General features: G+C 38.7%; 3 protein-coding genes and 1 long non-coding RNA gene across 6 annotated transcripts; 1 reads left to right on the plus strand and 3 right to left on the minus strand.

Annotated features, from left to right (window-relative positions):
- Positions 1-310: 310 nt before the first annotated feature.
- On the minus strand, positions 311-6,471 carry LOC122974107 (gastrula zinc finger protein XlCGF57.1-like). The gene is made up of 4 exons (XM_044341995.1): positions 5,437-6,471; positions 4,981-5,052; positions 3,825-3,918; positions 311-2,785 (listed from the first exon to the last, which is right to left on the minus strand). The coding sequence occupies exons 1-4, from the start codon at positions 5,693-5,695 to the stop codon at positions 1,372-1,374; spliced, it is 1,839 nt and encodes a 612-aa protein (XP_044197930.1). The 5' UTR covers positions 5,696-6,471; the 3' UTR covers positions 311-1,371.
- On the plus strand, positions 3,507-18,370 carry LOC122974248 (transcription factor 7-like). Of its 3 annotated transcripts, none has more exons than XM_044342254.1 (10): positions 3,507-3,754; positions 11,898-11,985; positions 12,160-12,174; positions 12,895-12,946; positions 13,040-13,140; positions 13,895-14,028; positions 15,436-15,568; positions 16,494-16,601; positions 16,685-16,727; positions 18,097-18,370. In XM_044342254.1, the coding sequence occupies exons 2-10, from the start codon at positions 11,950-11,952 to the stop codon at positions 18,105-18,107; spliced, it is 633 nt and encodes a 210-aa protein (XP_044198189.1). In that variant the 5' UTR covers positions 3,507-3,754; positions 11,898-11,949; the 3' UTR covers positions 18,108-18,370. The 3 variants fall into 3 exon arrangements, with proteins under 3 accessions (XP_044198189.1, XP_044198190.1, XP_044198192.1); XM_044342255.1 differs by having other exon boundaries at positions 15,439-15,568; XM_044342257.1 differs by lacking the exon at positions 11,898-11,985.
- On the minus strand, positions 8,135-9,072 carry LOC122974209 (zinc finger protein 239-like). Its single transcript, XM_044342180.1, has one exon. It carries the CDS (start codon positions 9,044-9,046, stop codon positions 8,204-8,206), a length of 843 nt encoding a protein of 280 aa, XP_044198115.1. The 5' UTR covers positions 9,047-9,072; the 3' UTR covers positions 8,135-8,203.
- LOC122974295 lies at positions 9,079-10,415 on the minus strand. Its single transcript, XR_006400289.1, has 3 exons — positions 10,340-10,415; positions 9,706-9,833; positions 9,079-9,581 (listed from the first exon to the last, which is right to left on the minus strand). It is a non-coding gene; the product is annotated as an uncharacterized LOC122974295 (long non-coding RNA).
- Positions 18,371-18,755: the final 385 nt, after the last annotated feature.

Below are 18,755 nucleotides of genomic sequence, written 5' to 3' on the forward strand. Positions count from 1 at the left end.
TCCATTATAGTTGTTTTGTTTATAAAAGTCAGAAAAATTGTAAAAAATATTGATCATTGTTTCCCAAAAACTACAACCCAAAGATATTCAGTTTATCATAATAGAAGACTAAAGAAACTAGAAAATATATCAGAGAATTTGGACATTTTTTTCCTGAAAAAACAAACAAACTCCAAATGATTAATCGATTATCAAAATAGTTGGCAATTAACTGAATAGTTGGAAACTAATCGACTAATCACTGCAGCTCTAGCTGAATGCTTGAAGGTATCGCTAGATCTCAAGAGGAAAAAAACAGCCACACATTGAACACGTTTCCAAAAAAGATGATTTATTGAGAACAATTACGATGTGTCAACAGTATGTCGTCATCGTGACGTAAATATTCGCTTCTTCCGCCTTGTCAGATAGAAGTAAATTGTGAGGTTTTGGATTGTTGAGCAGAGGAAACGAGTCTCTGGGAAGTTGCGTTAAGACTTTTGTTTGATGATTTTCATACATTTTATTGACTAAACATGAAAACCAATTAACAAGTTGCGGATTCAAATACATCATCAGCGGAGTCTTGTGATTGATTCGCTTGCTCCATGTGAAAGTGTCTTTCGTCAGATGGACGTAACCCTTTACGTGTTTGTCCCTGCAATGTTACTGCTTTCATTCACAACGCAGCCGTACCAGCATTTTCCCTGAAATGTTACTAGGTCTTGAGACGGGAAATTGACAGTACAGATTTCCCTTAATATCCGATCCCTGCTCCCATTTACACATGATCCCATGAAGGATAGACTGCATGTGTGAAAGAGGCTAAATGCAAACATCAGCATGCTAAGATTTGCTAATTAGCACTAAACACAAAGTACAGCACAGTGCTGATGAGGGTGATATTAGTTTTGCAGGTATTTGGTCATAAACTAAAGTGTTGGACAAACTGAAATTTTGACCAGATGGTGGCGCTAGATGAAAAGTTAGAGGATCACCAAACACGGTTAGAAGGTTCCCTGCAGGAACCTTAAATATTCATTATACATTTCAGGGCAATCTATCAAATAGTTGTGGAGATAGTTCACTCTGAATCACTAATGTTGACCTTATGGTGCCAAAGGAAAAGTCAGTAGGATTCATCCTCTGGGGACATTAAGAAAACGTCACAGCTGACATATTTCAGTATGGAATATCTCATAAATCCTATTCTATCTTCATTCTTAATATTTCATTTATTTTTTCCTGTTCCTGGCATAAATGGGCTTTTTTTAACTTCCATACAAATACTTAAAAACCACGGCAACTGCTAAAAACACCAAATTATTAGCAGTAATTATTTACAGCCTCTGTCAATGGTAAATTACTGTCAATCCTTCTTTTGGAGAGAGTTTATAGAAATGTCTTTTGGGAATCGGATCCATCTGCTGCTGACGTTTCTTCCGCCTGGTGGCTCTTCATGTGTGTTTTCAGACAGTGGCTCTGAGTGAAGGCTTTGTCGCAGACTGTGCACTGGTACGGTCTCTCCCCGTTATGTGTCCTCATGTGGACCACCAGGTGGTCTTGTCTCCCGCACGTTTTCCCACAAACACCACAGACGAACGGTTTGAGTCCCGTGTGGAGCCTCAGGTGAGCATTGAGGTTATTCTTGAATTTAAATAACTTACCGCACTCTGAGCAGCTGAACGGTCTCTCCTCAGAGTGGCTCTTCATGTGGGCCATCAGATTCATCTTGGAGGTGAATCCTTTGCCACATTCGCTGCAAACGTGCGCTCTCTCCTGGTGTGCGTTGTGTGTCTTCAGGTGGGACTTCAATCCGAAGCTTGAATGAAACGCTTTGCAGCAAACCTCGCACAGATACGGTTTGTCTCGGGCTTTGTGGATGTTCTCGTGGCTTCTCAGATCTTGGAGACGTTTGAAACGCTTCCCGCAAACCTCGCAGCCGTGATGTTTCTCTCCTGAATGGATCAACATGTGCGTGGATAAAGATCGACGGCTACCGAGAGATCTACTGCACACGTCACACTGATATGGCTTCTCACCTGTGTGCAACCTGCTGTGAGTTTTGAGTTCCCCCTTATAACTAAATGATTTTTGGCAAATATCACATTTGTACGGTTTATCCTCCACATGGACCTTCTGGTGGGAAGTCAAGTTTATCTTAAGATGAAACGCTTTGTGGCAAATATCGCATTTATATGTTTTCTGTCCCGTGTGTCCAGCGGTGTGCTCTCGGAGGCTATTTAAGTTGATGAAAGACTTCCCGCAGATGTTGCAGCTGTGAATCTTCTGGTGGCTTTGCAGGTGACTCCTCAGTTCCTCTGCAGACTCTGAGTGTTCTCCGCACACTCCGCAAACTCTCTCTGGATTGCCCACGTGGCTCCAGGCGTGTTTTATCAACATGTTGGTCGACCCGCGCAGGACTCTGCAGATTTTACAGAAGAGAAGAGCGTCGCTGTTCTCAGTCGACACGTTCAGAGACAACTGGATCAGATCCCTGCTTTTTGTTTTGACACGTTTGGCTTGTCGCTTCCTCGTCGGTTCAGGTTCTCTCTCCTTCAACTCGTCGTCACTCTTGTCTGGTTTCCAGTCGCCGTCTCTGTCATCCACCATCACCTCCTCCTCCTCCTCTTCCTCATCATAATCATCATCACCACCGTCTCCTTCGCTCTCAGCAGCTTCAACATCATCACTCGGTTTGTCGTGAGCTCCCTCTGTCTCCACGTCTTCTTCTTCTTGTTGCTGTGATGTCCAGCTGCTGGACAGATCGTCCTCTTTTTTGGCCTCTTCTTGTTGAATATGGCTGCTGTGGAAAGCAGAAACATTTAGCAGTTATTTTAAAAGTATTTATTTTTAAGTCCCTATGAGCATCTTTTAACATGGCAAGAATGGTTCCAACACCGCTGGGGTTCAAGTTATTTCACCCTAAAAGCCCAATTCAGACACAATTTATTCCTCTAGAGGAGCTGCAGTGATTTAAAACTAGTCATTTTTCACCCTAATAATAATTACTAATATTTTTTTTTTTTTAAACTCAAACTCGCTGCTCCTCCTGTCATTTAAATCCCGTCCGAAGCAAGCGGCAACCTCCGGGGCTGTAAAATGAAGCCAAACACTGCAGTTCCTTGAACGGCCACTTGAGGCTCCAAAAGCGAGTCAATCCCCATAGACCCCCATGTTAAAATGCCCAACTTTACAGCAGAAATAAACATGTTTACAGCCTGGTACAAACAATGGTTTTGGTCTCTGTAGCTAATTTCCTCTTTCATGACAACTGTACGGGGGGTGCATTTTTTTATAACTCACCCGTTTAAGTTTTATTAAGCCGTAAAGTTCTGCATAATGAAGGACATGGCTGCTTTGAGTGACAGGTCCGCCAGCCGCTAGGTGGCTTGTTTCAGCCATTCGGCCCCGCCTCTTTGCCCATTTTTGATTGGCTGGGAGTTAGGCAGCGTCACGCACTGCCAAGATGGCGACAGCCAGAGCGGCTCGCTTTGAGCTTCAAAACTGCTCCTCAGAAACCAACGAGTGACGTCACGTTAACTACGTCCATATTTTTATACAGTCTATGGTCCGAAGTGACGTCCTTGTATTTTAAATTGGATCTCTGAGTTTTTCCTTCCATTACAAGAAAGTTTCTGCTAATCTGACAGAAGGAAACATGCTAACACCAACATATCGGCCTGTTTGGGAACCAGTATGACGACAGAAAGAAATAAAACCATCAGGAGAGCGAGACCCCACAAAGGTTCATCAAATAGGCTGTCAGCTACAGGTAGGTACTCTTCATCAACCCATTAAACAACAACAGATACTGATGGAAATATGCTTTGTAATCTTGTTACCTCAGTGCTGGTTGCTCCTCCTCCTCCTCTTCTTCTTCACCTTCTTCTTCCTCATCACTATTGAGGAGGCTCACTCTCTCAGAGTCCTCCACACCTGGACATAAAAGGAGAATGTATTAAAAGTCACATTTCTTCAGCTTTTGGATTCGTTTTCCAGTGTATGACGTCCAGTACAACCAGTAGCCCTGAAGGCAACAAACAGTACTACACTACTGTTTCCACCCAAGCAGGAAGTGACTTAAACCTGCATTCTCTCTAACGGCCAGCAGGGGGCGACTCCACCAGCTCCAAGAAGAAGTCTGATTGTATAGAAGTCTCTGAGAAAATGACCCTACTTCTCTCTTGATTTATTTCCTCAGTAAACACTTTCCTAACGAGTTTATGGTCTCAATCGCTAGTTTCAAGTCTTCTTCAGTACTTTTCCCTCATTAAAACATCCTGAATCTATAAATATGCAAATATATTTAATTTCAAAAGTGTTCCTGTTGGACACCAGATGTCTGCTACTTCACTGTAAAGTCCATTATCAGTGTTTGTGCACTGGAGGCTTCAAGTTTTCATATCACACCTGTGTAAGTTGAATACTGGACCAGGATTGGCTTCCAAACTATTTGTGATGTCACAAATCCTGCTCATAGTCCCGCCCCTTAAAACAGGATTTTTTAATGAGCACAGAGAAACTTTCAGCAGATGAAAACAAACTCTGCACAAACATCCAACTGAAGGAACAAGAAGAAAAACTAATGTTTGAGTAGAGGGGAACTTTAATGTCTTTAATGTAATCAATAACTCACGGAATTTCTTTTACCATCGTCTTTACAAACAACAACAGGCAGATTGTACAAAACAAGATGATCTGTCACATCTTTGATTAGAATAAAAGAATACATTTAAATTCAGGACATTTTAAAGGATATTTTTCATCATGTTTGAATCTAAACCATCAATGAACTGATCTACTAACAAGTATCGTGTGTGTATCAAAGTCTGATATATCTTATTCCTCCGTTGTTGTCCAGAAACAAAACAACAAAACCCACCAGTAGAGCCTTTATATGTTCTTGCTTTTAACTGAAATTACACGATGTGACATAAGAGAGCAAAACGTCCTCCAACACAAATTATTATTATTACAGTTAATAGTGTGCAGACGTACTCTGTTGCTGTTTGTGCTCCTCTTCCTCCTCCTCTTCCTCCTCTTCCATGATCACCCCATAGTGATCTGCAGCTGGAAGCAAAGTTTAATTTGCTGAGATGATTGTGGAAATATGGTTTAATAAAAAATAAATTTCTGCTGAGACATTTACATACTTCAAAGGGAAACTGCTGATGTGCAGGTGACATGTTTTGGCATTTTATCTTCAACTTCACATTTAAGAAAAAAAAAAATGTGTTTAATGCAACTGTGGTTTCAATGTATGCAGAATTAAAAAAGTGAGCAACGTCAGTCTGATGTTTGCAGATTGGTGATAACTAAAGAAAGTCTGTCAAGTTTGTTAATGACATTTTATGTTGACATCTTGTACAACAGAAAACTGAAAACAGATTATATTAAAAAGCATCGGTGTGTAAACAGCATATTGATGTTATTTTTATTTATTTATTTACTTACTGTCTATTATTCTCTCTAGTTTGACCTGAGGCTGCAGGAGAACCTCCAGCTGTCTCCTCTGCCGGTCGATCTCCTGTCTGAAGCCCGAAGCCTCCTCCTCGTACCCGGCTACGGTTCTCTCAACAACCGCTAAGATTTCCTGCGCGGCTGTTGCCAGTTTCTCAGAGATGATTATTCTCAGTATCTCCGCTTTAGACATGTTACTGACACTGTCGGGTGTCTCAGCCTCCGCTGGCTTCTCATTTGTCCAATAAAACATAATTTCACAGTTAGTCAGAAACGTTTTTGTCCGCAGATATGGCAGAAACTCGGTCGTTTCTGAATAGTAACCTTAAATCGTAGATTTGCGGAACCCTCGCGAGATTTGCATTCTTTAAAATAAAAAAAACAAACATGCGTTGTACAAAATAATGATGTTTATGACGTGACGACGCCGTGGTTATGGTCTGACTTGGTTTGGGCACAAAAGAAACCTGGCCAGAGTAAGGTAGAGAAAAATCATGGTTTGGGTTAAAATGATCATTCTCGCGAGATCTTCCGCAAACCTAGGGTTACCATCTAGACACGACCCAGACACTCACGGGCTGAGCACATGGAAATACCGTCCGACTAGAAACTAAAAAAAAAAGCCCGTGAGATTCCTTGGCTTCCTCAGTAATATCTATATCTAATTATATTAACTACACCGTATTTATATATATATATGAATACTACTAATGACACCAATGAATCACCAAGTGAAAATGTAGCCGGCGCTGCTTTTCTGATGTTTGACCAGACCAGAACATTTAAGTTAAAACATATTTCTTTAAACAATATCCTCAGTATGACTAAACACAGAACCTCAGGACTCTCCTGGATAATGTAACAATCATGTTTATATTATGACCACCAGTTTAAATTATTTCAACTTCGTTTTTGAGAAATAACGTTTTGTCCGTGATTTTGGCCGTTAAGGATGGCTAAGAATACTACAATACCCATGGGCCTCAGCCGCCGTCGCTATGGAGAAGACGCCAAGGGCGCGAATCTGAGTAGTATGGAATGAAAATCTCTTTGCTTTTGAAGTTGTAAAGAAAACACAGCACCGTTTACAATATTACATTAAAAACGTTTTTAATATCACAAAGAATATAATTTAATAATTTTAGTCGCAAGTAATAATTATTTCCATTATCAATATATATGTTGAATATTTCCCCTATTGATCGATTGTTTCATCTATAAAACGTTATAAGACAGTAAAAAATGCCTGTTATCATTTCTCAGTGTCACAGGCGACATGTTGAAAGATCTTATTTTGCCCGACCAACAGTCCAAAACCCAAAGATATCAAAAGTAAACTGATTCAAGATTGTAAAATCGGTTTTCTCAACATCATAATCGTTAGCTTATGTTGCTGCTAATGGCATGTGACCGAATTTTAAGCTTCGTGATTGGCTTTTTCTTGCTGAAAAGCACCTTGGGAGTTGTAATTAACTTCTACCTTTAGGTTTTTATGTCCAGTCTTGTACCTTCGACCTTTTAGCAAAGAACTAGATAAGATTAAAAAGATAAAGATTAAAAATTGTTCCTCTTTTGTACTGATGATTTTAAAAAAAAGAGAGTTTCATGTTGATCCGGGCTGTAGAAATGCTAAAACTTTGACATGTATGGGAAAAATTAACGATTTCCACTTCTGGAACCGGGGCACCAAAAATAGCACCTGGTTTCACCAGGAAATATTGTACTTTTTATTCCACTATGATTATTTGACAGCTTTGCTTACCTTTCAGATTGATTTTTTTTTTTATAAAAAACCGATCAGAAGTAAAACAAAGAAATACTCATCAGTGAAGAATCAATAATCAGTACAGTTGTGTTATTAGCTGTTTAATGTTAGCATTGAGTTTGATCCCACTCAATTTCTTCCCAACACGTTGCTAATGTTGGCTACAAACGTCTCTATAAAACACTGAAGATACATTTGTATCTGTCCAGTAAAACCTGAAAATTTCATTGGATTTTTATTTCACATGCAGTAAAAATGTTTTATTACTATATCTTCTAATATAGAACTGAGTTAGTTCTTTTTTTTTTACTGTCCAGAAGTCTATTTTCAAAATCTACCATCTACTGTGTGTTTTTCAGAGCATTCATTAGTGTATGTATCCGTGTGTGTGCAAATTACACAAACTATTTATCAAAGGTTTGTGCAAGTAATCTAAAGAAAGTAAGAAGTAGCTTTTTTTCTTCTTTTGACAGGTTCACATCAACGCACTTTCAGTTAGTTTCTGAAAAAAGAAGCACATTGTGAAACCAACATAGCAGGACGATCCACTACCATTTATAGACAGAAATACAATTCCTGACAAACTGTTCATTCATTCATAGACTGAACTAGATTTGCCAATATCTTGTTTATGTTTTTGGCTTTGGACTTTTTATGAGGTTCTGAGACAGTGGGCGTCATTTCAGTACATAAAACATCTACAATGCACATAAAGGAACAACTGTATGTGGTTTGCATTTGAATGGATCACCATTTTTTTCACATTATTGGCAGATTACATTATGAGTTTCTACAATCATTCTGAGCCATTTTCAAAGGAGGAAAATTCCAAATTCTCTTATTCCAGCTTTTAAAATGTGGGTTGTGGATGTCATCTTGGGCTTTGGGAAACAGCGATCGATATGTTTCACCCTTTTCTAACATTTTATTGACCAAACAATGAATTGATTAACCAATTAATGAAAATAATCATTAGTTGCAGCTCTAGAACAGACGTCAACCGAGCATCAGTCCATCCACTGCTGACGTTTCTTCCCTCTGGTGACTCTTCATGTGTGTTTTCACACAGTGACTCTGAGTGAAGGCTTTGTCGCACAGAGAATATTTGTACGGTCTCTCTCCGTTGTGCGTCCTCATGTGAACCGTCAGGTGTTCTTGTCTCGCACGCAGTTTCCCACAAACCCCGCATACAAACGGTTTCAAGCTTGAATGCGTCTTCTGATGGGATCTGAGAACGTTCCAGCAGCTGAAGGTTTGTCCGCACTCTGAGCAGCCGTACGGTCTCTCCCCACTGTGGATTATCATGTGTCTCTTCAGAGCTCCTCGAGACGACATCCCCTTGCCGCATTCGCCGCACATGTGCGACCTCGCCTTGTTGTGTGTTTCCAGGTGAGCTTTTAACTCACCTGGTCTGTGGAACGTTTTGCAGCAAACGTGGCAGAGGTGCGTTCTGCTTCTGTCTGTGTGGATTTTCTCGTGTTCTTTCAGTTTTCCGGGAAGTAAAAAATGTTTTCTGCAGACCTGACAGCTGTAACGTTTCTCCCCAGTGTGAAGCAGCATGTGTCGGGTTAAAGATCGGAAGTCACTGACAGATTTACCGCAGTCTTTACAGCGGTACGGTTTCTCACCTGTGTGGCGTCTCATGTGAATCCTCAGCTGCTGTGGGAAACCAAAAGACTGGTGGCAGATGTCACATTTGTGTGGTTTATCCTCCACGTGCTCCCACTTGTGATTCTTCAAACCCGACTTATGAGTGTAAGCTTTATGGCAGACGTCACATTTGTACTGTCTCTTTTTTGTGTGAAGACTAGCGTGCCTGTTTAGACTAGAAACAGTCATGAAAGACTTTCCGCAGATGTTGCAGCTGTGAGTTTTCTGGTGACTTTGAAGGTGACTCCTCAGCTCCTCTGCAGACTCTGAATGTTCTCCACACACTCCACAAACTCTCTCTGGATCGTCCACATGACCCCAGATGTGTTTTACCAACATGTTCGTCGACGTGCACAGAACTGTGCAGACTTTACAGGAGAGAAGAGCATCACTGTTCTCAGTCGACGCCTTCGGAGACGAATGGATCCGTTTGCTTCTCTTTGTTTTGACACCTGAATGTTTGACTTGTGGCTTCCTCGCTGTCTTGGATGAGTTCAGCTCAGGTTCACTCTCCTCCAGCTTCTCATCACACTTGTCTGGTTTCCAGTCGCCATCTCTGTCGTCCACCATCACCTCCTCCTCCTCCTCATCATCATCATCGTCCCCTTTGCTCTCAGCTGCGGGGCAGGAAGAAGAAATGGCTCTAATTTTGTCCGGCTCTGATGTTCCACAATCTTCTCCGTCATCACCGTCCTCTGTTTCCTCTGTTTCTTTGTTGTGGGAACTGATAATAGAAAATAAGGAGTTTGATGATTTACATGAACCTTTATGTTTCACAGTATCAAAATGTGCTTACTGGGGATACTTGTTTAATGATAAAATGGTTGCCAGCTTCTTTGGTGACTCACCTTGCATGCGGCCTGGTTTCATCACTTCCTGTCAGTGCTGAAGAGGTGGACAGAGCGTCACTGGCGGCTTCGTCTTTTCTCTGTGGAGGAGGAAGTCGCTCCTTGCTGATCAGGGATTTCTTTGCTGTCTGGAAGAAATCAACAGTTTTAAAAACCAACTGAGATTAAATTACATTTTTTTTTATCTACTACAGCAACATATCTGCTCTGTAAATCACTCGGCCTGTTTTCTCTTTTGAGAAAAATATCAGAAACCAAAAGGGAGAAATTTATATTTGATATTTTTGGTTTTGTGATGGCGCCCCCTAGTTTTACATTAATTTGATGTGATGCTGTTAGTTATCTGCTTTCGTAGCTGGAGTCTTTATTTCCATACATTGAATCAAATCCTTTCATGAAGTCATAACGTGTCGTTCTACCATCAGCAGAGCAGACGTCACACTGAGCCTGATTGCATCCTGCTCCACAACACAGCAACCCACGTTAGCTTCCTGCTAAAGTCTCCTTCTGATCTAACTTACAAACATGAACACACGTCTTGTCCTGCAGCTTGTTGAACGACTCAACCGAACATCCCACTCGGACCTTCAGCTCTCAATAGGAAATGAAACAGTTACACAACTTGACAAACTACCTTCAGTCGAATGTAAAGAGCCGATCTTCCTTTCCCGGTGGACTTGATGGACCTGTGTGTATATATATATATATATATAAATATATATAGCTCATACCTTTAAATGTTGTTACCTTGATTTAATAATTAGCGGCACTAAATCACTAAATTGTGTCCTTAAATTACTTAATTATTGTTATCACTGTCATTCGGGAAAATTGTTTTTAATAAATAGTTCCCTCAAATGAGTAATTTATGCACTCCTCATCCTTAATCTTTAATTTAGCAATTTCTTTCCTTGAATCACTGATTTTTTTCCCTCTTGGTCATTATTTGTACTTAAGAAATACTCTCATGCTGTAATACTCTTTTGTTGCTGGAACACCAAGGCCATCTTCTCTGTTATTCCAGTTTTGTCTGGTGTCAAAAGCAAGAGGAAAGTCACCACACATGCAGAGATCTAGCAGGAAAACATACATGTTATAAAAGTTTTTAGACCTAAAAATTTGAAATACATGAGTTTTGCTCATAATCTTATACGACAAGTCAACGTGGCAGAAGTCAGGGGTGTTTTCACAGCTGGTGATTTCTATGCACTTTGATTCAGTTTGACGCGTTGCAGCAAAACATTTCTGACAGCTGTGCTGGCAAATCCACAGGCATACTCACCCCTGACACACCCACAAAACCTGGGGGGAAGAGCAAGAGGGAGAAGGGTTGGGGGAGGGCGGAAGAGGTGAAAGGTCAGAGTCTAAAAAGGACAGTAGGATGGGGGAAGTCAGATAATCCAGAGTAACAAGGGTACTGTATCTGGAAAGTTGAAGGTTGGACAAATGAAACTCCATTGTGTTGTATCAAAGACAAATATCTCAAAATGTGACCAAATAAAACCTAAACTATCTGCATGGACCTCTCCAAGGAAATGAGAAAATATGATCATTTTAAAAACTCTGTTTTTACTTGCAATTCCCCACTCGAGATATACAAGCAGGGAAAGTTGTTATTCTGGGAAATATCTCCGGGAAGTCACTGTGTTTACCAAAAAAATCTGTTTGAGATTAAACAAACAATATATAATGTGTTAATTGGTGATCTTTAGAGGTGATTGTGGCCAATTCCCCATTTCCAATCTTTATGCTAAGCTAGGCTAACTACATCCTGACATGAGATTGATAATAGTTAATGTCATGTGAACACTGTAATTCGACTGTGTACTTTTAGTTTCAACACTTTATTGATGAATGTACATTGGATCATAAACAGATAAAGACCAACAGGCAGGTACGTCACTGTGCAAGTTTTCAACAATAAAACCCAACAGGAATGACTCCCCCGTCCCCACCTGCCTAACCACCATACACACTTACAATAAAAGAAAGTAAATAAATAAAAATTAAATAACTAATACAATAAAATAAATAAGTAAAAAAAGGAGGAAAGTCAGTACCCAAACAAAAGCAAACAAGTCACCATTACTGTAAATGGGGTAATGTGCAACATGTAAAGATTACATCATCAAACGCTACATTGATAAAACGGTTGTAAAATCCTGTAATATAATCTGTTTTATTATGAGCAGACAAAGAACCCGAGGCAGGAAGTGACTGACAGCGTGTGTGTTCATAAACATCATGATTTCATCCCTCCAGTCTGTTGAGTCTGAAGATGTGAGAATCAGTTCTTTCTTCCTCTCCGCTCGTTTCAAACCTTCTGTACTATTTAATAAATTATTTATTATTATTAGTAGTGTTATTATTGAATCACTTAAATGTTTACTTTTTCAAGTAAACTCAGTTAAAGAGTCTTTTTTCTGTCTTTTTTTCTTTGTCATGATGGAGCAGATGCTCAGCAGAGGGGTAAGTATGTTTTATTTATTTGTTATGAATATCTTTCTAAATACAATCCAAGATGTGTAAACACATTAAACATTTAACATTATTACTTATATTATTTTACTTATTACTCTGTAAAGTAGAAGAAAAAAATGTGCTCAACCAAAGACAAAAAGTAGCTGTAAAATACATTTGATATAAATACATCTTTTTACAGTATAATTTTATTATTGTATTTCATGTACAAACATGACATATTTTTAATTTTAACTATTAGTAAAATAATAATTATCAAGATTTACATTTACATTTTAATTTATACTGTTATGTGTATTTAATGTGATGTCTATTAATACACTTAATCTGCATCAATATTTATAAATCAATGAATAATTTAATCTTAGAATTCAATAGTTTAACTTATTTAATTAATTAAATAATTATTTAAATTAATTATTTATTTACTTTTTATTAGTTATAGTTATTTAAATTGTCTGATATTTTATTATTTATTTTGCATTTTGTGTGGAATATGCAATATAAATAATGTTTATTTTTGATATTTTTATATTGTTGTGGTCATTTTATCCAAATATACTTTTAATATTACCTGATTATTAATACTAATCACCAGATGTCTATTAATTAATTCAGTCATTAATTCATCATTCAGTTATGTACCACTGCTTGATTGATCTTCTGCCTCAGTGAGTATAAATTAACTGATTATTGATCTGGTTTCAGGAGATCGGACTGATGAGGGGACAGAACCAGAACCCTGCAGGACCGACCTGCGGTGTGGAAACTAAATATGACTAAACATAAACATCCTCAACCTGAGCTGAAGGGTTTTAAAACATGAGTCCTGTCTTTATTTGTGATGTTTCAGGTAAACCTCAGGTGTTTGACTGGTGTCCACCTCAACAGCAGTACCTGAATCTGACCAACGGGGGGCGACACAACACGACAGACACTCAGACTGCTGCTGCTGTGAGTGGACGGCTGCGTGTGTGTGTGTGTGTGTGTGTGTGTGTGTGTGTGTGTGTGTGTGTGTGTGTGTGTGTGTGTGCGTGCTATCCCTTCAAGCCAATATGTTCCCCTTCTGACACGATCAGTGTTAAATGTGACCCCGAGAGTCTGAGGGCTTCACTTCCCCAAGGGTGTGTGTGTGTGTGTGTGTGTGTGTGTGTGTGTGTGTGTGTGTGTATACTTATTGTATGTTGTGGGGACATTTGTTTACACAGTCACATTGTGGGGACAAAAAGCTAGTCCCCAGGTTAAGGTTTGGTTAGGCAAGTAGTGGTTGTGGTAAGTCTCCAGGAAATGAATGTAAGTCAATGTAATGTCTTCTGAAATGGTTGAAATGCAACTGTGTGTGTGTGTGTGTGTGTGTGTGTGTGTGTGTTTTGGTCTTCTTGTTAGTATGTTAGCCTGTTTGGAAAAAAACAGCTGAAAGGCAAAACAAAATCTACAAGCTACTGTCTCTTTAGATAGATAGATACATAGATAGATGCATAGATAGATAGATAGATAGATAGATAGATAGATAGATAGATAGATAGATAGTAGTACTTTCTGTTACAATCAAGTGCTTTTATGTGATGTTTTATGAATGTGAAATTAACTTTTGTCATTTTCAAATAGGCAGACAGGGAGCGACCTAAATTCAATAAAATGTAAATTGAATCTCCTCTCTCTCTCTCTCTCTCTCTCTCTCTCTTTCTCTCTCTCTCTCTCTCTGCAGTCATCTGTCCATCCTCTCATCCCTCTCCTCCTCTACAGCGACAGACACTTCCCTCCGTCCTCCCCGTACAGCCAGCCAATCAGTGCAGCCCATTCCAGGACACACCCCTGCCACCATGGCAACAGCGTCACAAGGTGAGTTTGTTCAGGTGTGTTCAGGTGACTTGGGATGATTTCATGTTTTTATAAATCTCCTAGATAGTACTACTTCTAACACTATTGATACTGCAAATACAGATACTACTGCTGCTGTTACAAAGCAACAGTAGTTCTATTAATTCTACTATATAATACTAAAATACTACTACAGGTACTACTCCTACTAAAGTTACTACTTCTGCTGCTACTAAATCTATTACAACAACTACTGATACTGCAAATACAGATACTACTGCTGCTGTTACTTCCACCAAAGCAAGTTCTACTAATTCTACTACATAATATTAAAAGTACTAGAACTACATCTCCTACTGCTACTGCTGTTACTATGACTATTTCCTACCACTACTTCTATTGTAACAACAAGAATGAGTACTGCAACTACTACATCTACTACTACTAGTACTTGTAGTAATATGAGTAGTAGCAGCAGCAGTAGTAGTTGATGTAGTAATATAAGTAGTGGTATAAGTAGTATTAGTAGTATTAGTAGTACTAGCAGTAGGAGCTGTAGTCCTACTGTAGTAGTAGTTGTAACAGTACGGTAGTAGTTATTAATACAGTACTAATACTATTACTGCTTTTAATGGAACTACAGTGAGTACTACTGCTCATATTATTACAACAATTACTGCTACTATAGTACATCCACTACTACTAAAACTACAGATACTACTACTGCATGGGACTGGCACCAGGTAATCCCTGATTCCACCTCCAGACCCCTCAGATCTGCTGACCAATCACTGCTCTCCATTTCCACGCACCCAGTTGAAAACTAAAGGTGATCGAGCATTTTCAGTCATTGGTCCTAAACTGGGGAACAGTCCACCACTAACAATTAGATCTTCCCGCTCCATTGATACCTTTAAAACCCGTCTCTTCTCTTTAGCCTCTTAATTGTCATCATGAAGTCATGTCTGACCACACTCTGGCTTTTATTTGTTTGTAATTTATTTGTTGTTTGTACAATGAAGTTTGTATTATGATTTTATCAAGATATTCCATGCTTCCATACTTTACTCATATCATCTTATTTATGTCTGTTTTTATTTAATAATTTGTGTGTTTATATTTGATTGTTCCTGTGTTTTATAATAATCCTATAATTTAATCTCTCTGTAAAGCACTTTGGTCGGCATTTGTTCATAAATAAATTGACTTGACGACTGCTGTTAACACTGTTACTACAATTATGACTACTATTTCTACTAGAACTACTACTACTACAGTTCCTACTACTATTAATACTACTGCTACTGCAACTACTGTAGTATTTGAAATCTTACACTGTGACAGAAGATTCATCTGGATAACCTCCTCCCCCTCTCTCTCTCTCTCTCCCCCTCTCTCTCTCTCTCCTGGATGTCTCTCGCCCCTCAGCAGCAGACCAGGTGTGCAGGTGAAGAAGCCTCTGAACGCCTTCATGCTCTATATGAAGGAGATGAGACACAAAGTTCTGCAGGAGGGCCAAGAGAGAGAGAGCGCCGCCATCAACCGCATCCTAGGACGCAGGGTGTGTATGTCTGTCTTCTTGTCTGACTATCTTTGTGAGGACCTCATTGAGTTTTGGACCTTGGAAGGACATTGTTGGTAAACAAGGACATTTTGGCCACTCTTCACTTTGGGACAGACCTTCAGAGGGCTGTTTGAGGGTTACGATTTGGCTTTAGGATAGAAGTATGTGTGTGTGTGTGTGCTAGTCTGATCTATGATGCAATTGAGGACCATATGCAGGCCATATCCTCACTGTTAAAAAACAATCTGTCAACATATGAAACTGACTTGGAAACAAACTAGCTACTTTAGGTATTTTTTGAAAAATTCTGCATGAAACATATCCAGCATGAAACATATAAACAATAGAAAAACAGTGAAATCTCTTCTTCTTCATATACATTCAGTTAGCAAAAAAACAAAGTTAACAGAATCCACCTGTCAGCACCTCTAAAAAGCTCACTATAAGAAATGTTATATCTTGTTTGTTTAATCTGTACAAAAACCAAAGTGTAAGAATGAAACGTTGTTGTTTTACGGAGGATTATGGGCCAGACTATTTCTTGGCCCTGAGCAGTTGCCAGGCAACCAGCAGAGTCTCTCAGAAGCCACTGGTCCCAGTCAAGAAATAGTCCAACACATAATCCTCTGTAAAGCCACAAAATGACGTTTTTACATTTTTTACGTGAATTAAACAAACAAATTAGAACATGCTAATTAGTATGTCAGTAGCTCATTTTGTTTCCTTTGGACAGAGCCAGGCTAGCTGTTTACCTGTTTCCATTCTTTGTGCTAAGCTAATCAGCTGCTAATAAGAATATTAAAATGAACTTTAAATATTAAAATAACAAATTCAGCCTTTGTGGAGGTCTGTAATCTCTCCTTTTGTATGATTTTATCTATAAATATGTTTGTCTAATAAATAATCTGTTTTACCTCCACAGTGGCACGCTCTGTCACACTCCGAACAGTCCAAATATTACGATCTGGCCCAGAAGGAGAGACTGCTCCACATGCAGCTTTACCCTGGATGGTCGGCCAGAGATAACTATGTATGTACAGTATATCCTCCATGTATACTATGTGCATGTGCGGCAGGAAGCACTTTAATTTCCCCTCTTTGTCTTCCTTCCAGGGTAAAAGGAAGAGGAAGCGGAGCCAGCAGGAAGCTGTCCCAGGTCGGGTTAAAAGAAAGAAAACACTACTTCAACTTTAAAGCCAAAGTTTGACATTTTAGGAAATATGCTTATTCACTTTCTGGCAAGACTCCTTCTGGAGAGTGAGATATTCATATTAATATCACTCTTATGTCTGTATGGTAAAAATAAAGTGACAGCTAGCATCCAGTTAGCTTATCTTTGCTGAACTCACATGCACTAAATAGCCCGTCACATAAACCCCTGTAAAATGCCCTAATTTCTATTTTTATGTTTTTTTTTGTACTAAACAAACAAGACTGAGCTGAGACATGTTCATGAGGTGAATTTTGTTACCTTTAGACAGAGCGAAGCTAGCTTTTTCCCATTGTTTCCAGTCTTTATGCTAAGCTAAGCTAAGCTAACTGCTGGATGTAGCTTCATATTTAGCGTACAGACAGGAGAGTGGTATTGATCTTCTTATCTAACTCTCGGCAAGAAAGTATTGAACTCATAGGCGTGTCAGCAATGGCTTATTAAGCCAGAGTTGTACTTGCTTTTTAACCATGCAGTCGTGTAGACAACCAGCTGCGTCGTAAACAGAATTGCTCACATACTTGTCTATGTACTTTGCGTGTTACTGGAGGATCCGAGCGGACACACCTGTTACTCTCTCTGTCACTAATCTTGCACCCCCACTTTTAACTATAACTAGGTGCCCATAGTTGAACTATTCCTTAATGTGAACAAGGTGCCACTTCTTAAAGGGTGAAAAAACCCCAAAACACAACAAAGAAACAGTCAAAGTATTAAAAGAACATTCTTCTTTTATTTCCATCTTGGTATCTTACAGTACCTCAATCTGTTCAATATTAAATATATATAAATAAGACATGAAACAAATAATCATCTCTGATGACAGTTGGCACTTTGAGATAAAACAGTCATGAAGAAAAATTGTGTTGTGAAATAAAAACTGCTGTAATGAAATGAAAATGAACTGCATGAGTTAATAGTTAGAAAATTCTGAGTCAACTGACATGTTAATAAAAAAGTACCAAAGACTGAAGGACAGACAGAAGCCTCCTGAAATAAAAACTTGTTTTCCACACTTTTGGTTTGCAAAATTGTTAGTCAGAATATATTAAAATATGTAAATAATTAAAAAAAACTACATTACATTACAGCTTTTGCATGTAAACATATGGTTTTACCAATAGATTTGCATGTGTGTACCCTAATAGACAATTTATAAATTGTATAATTAGACATGAGATATAACGCCTTCCCATCCACACACATGTATAGAAGTGTTTCTCGGGCATGACGACCCCTGACTTTGTTCTGTTGTGTGTGTGTGTAAATCCCTCTGAGCTGAGACTAAAATGATCTGTTGTTGTTTTTCCTGCAGCTGGACTCTGAGTGCTGGATGAGACCTCTGAAGAGACAACATGTGAAGGACAACACACACCATGTTCTGATCTCTGTCCAGTAAAATGTAGTGAAGTTACTTTGATTACAAATTCTGGCCTGAATCTAAAATGAATTAAAACACAGAAACTTTATGTTCCTCACTGAATAAATCTGTTTTGTATGAAAGAAATTTTTCAGTTTTTAATTTCTTACTTCAAACAGTGTGTCCAAAAGTGTTCACAACACTGACGATGTGGACGACATGTATGTTGCTTAATAATAATAATATTATATATATATGTACACCCACAGGCCACTTCATTAGGTTCACCTGTACAATCTAATGCAATCCATTACAACGGCTCTGCCATAAATTCAACATTTATACATTTTCAGTTGTTGTTGATATTGTCAGAAAGGTGAAAATTCTCCTTTATGTTTATTATTGACGTTTTCTGAAAATGTATTTATTTATTTATTTTTTTTTACCTTATTCTCTTTAGTCTCTATGTAAGAGTATTTGGGCCTCACATGAAAAAAATATTTGAGTTTAAACTCGAACTTTTCACATAAATTAATTCTTTTATTTGTCTGCATGTGTTTGTTTGTTTTTTGTTTGTTTGTTTTGCCTTTTTCATTTTGTCCTTGCAAAGCACT

The sequence above is a fragment of the Thunnus albacares genome, chromosome 22 (genome assembly GCF_914725855.1).
Source record: "Thunnus albacares chromosome 22, fThuAlb1.1, whole genome shotgun sequence".
NCBI classification, from domain to species: domain Eukaryota; kingdom Metazoa; phylum Chordata; class Actinopteri; order Scombriformes; family Scombridae; genus Thunnus; species Thunnus albacares.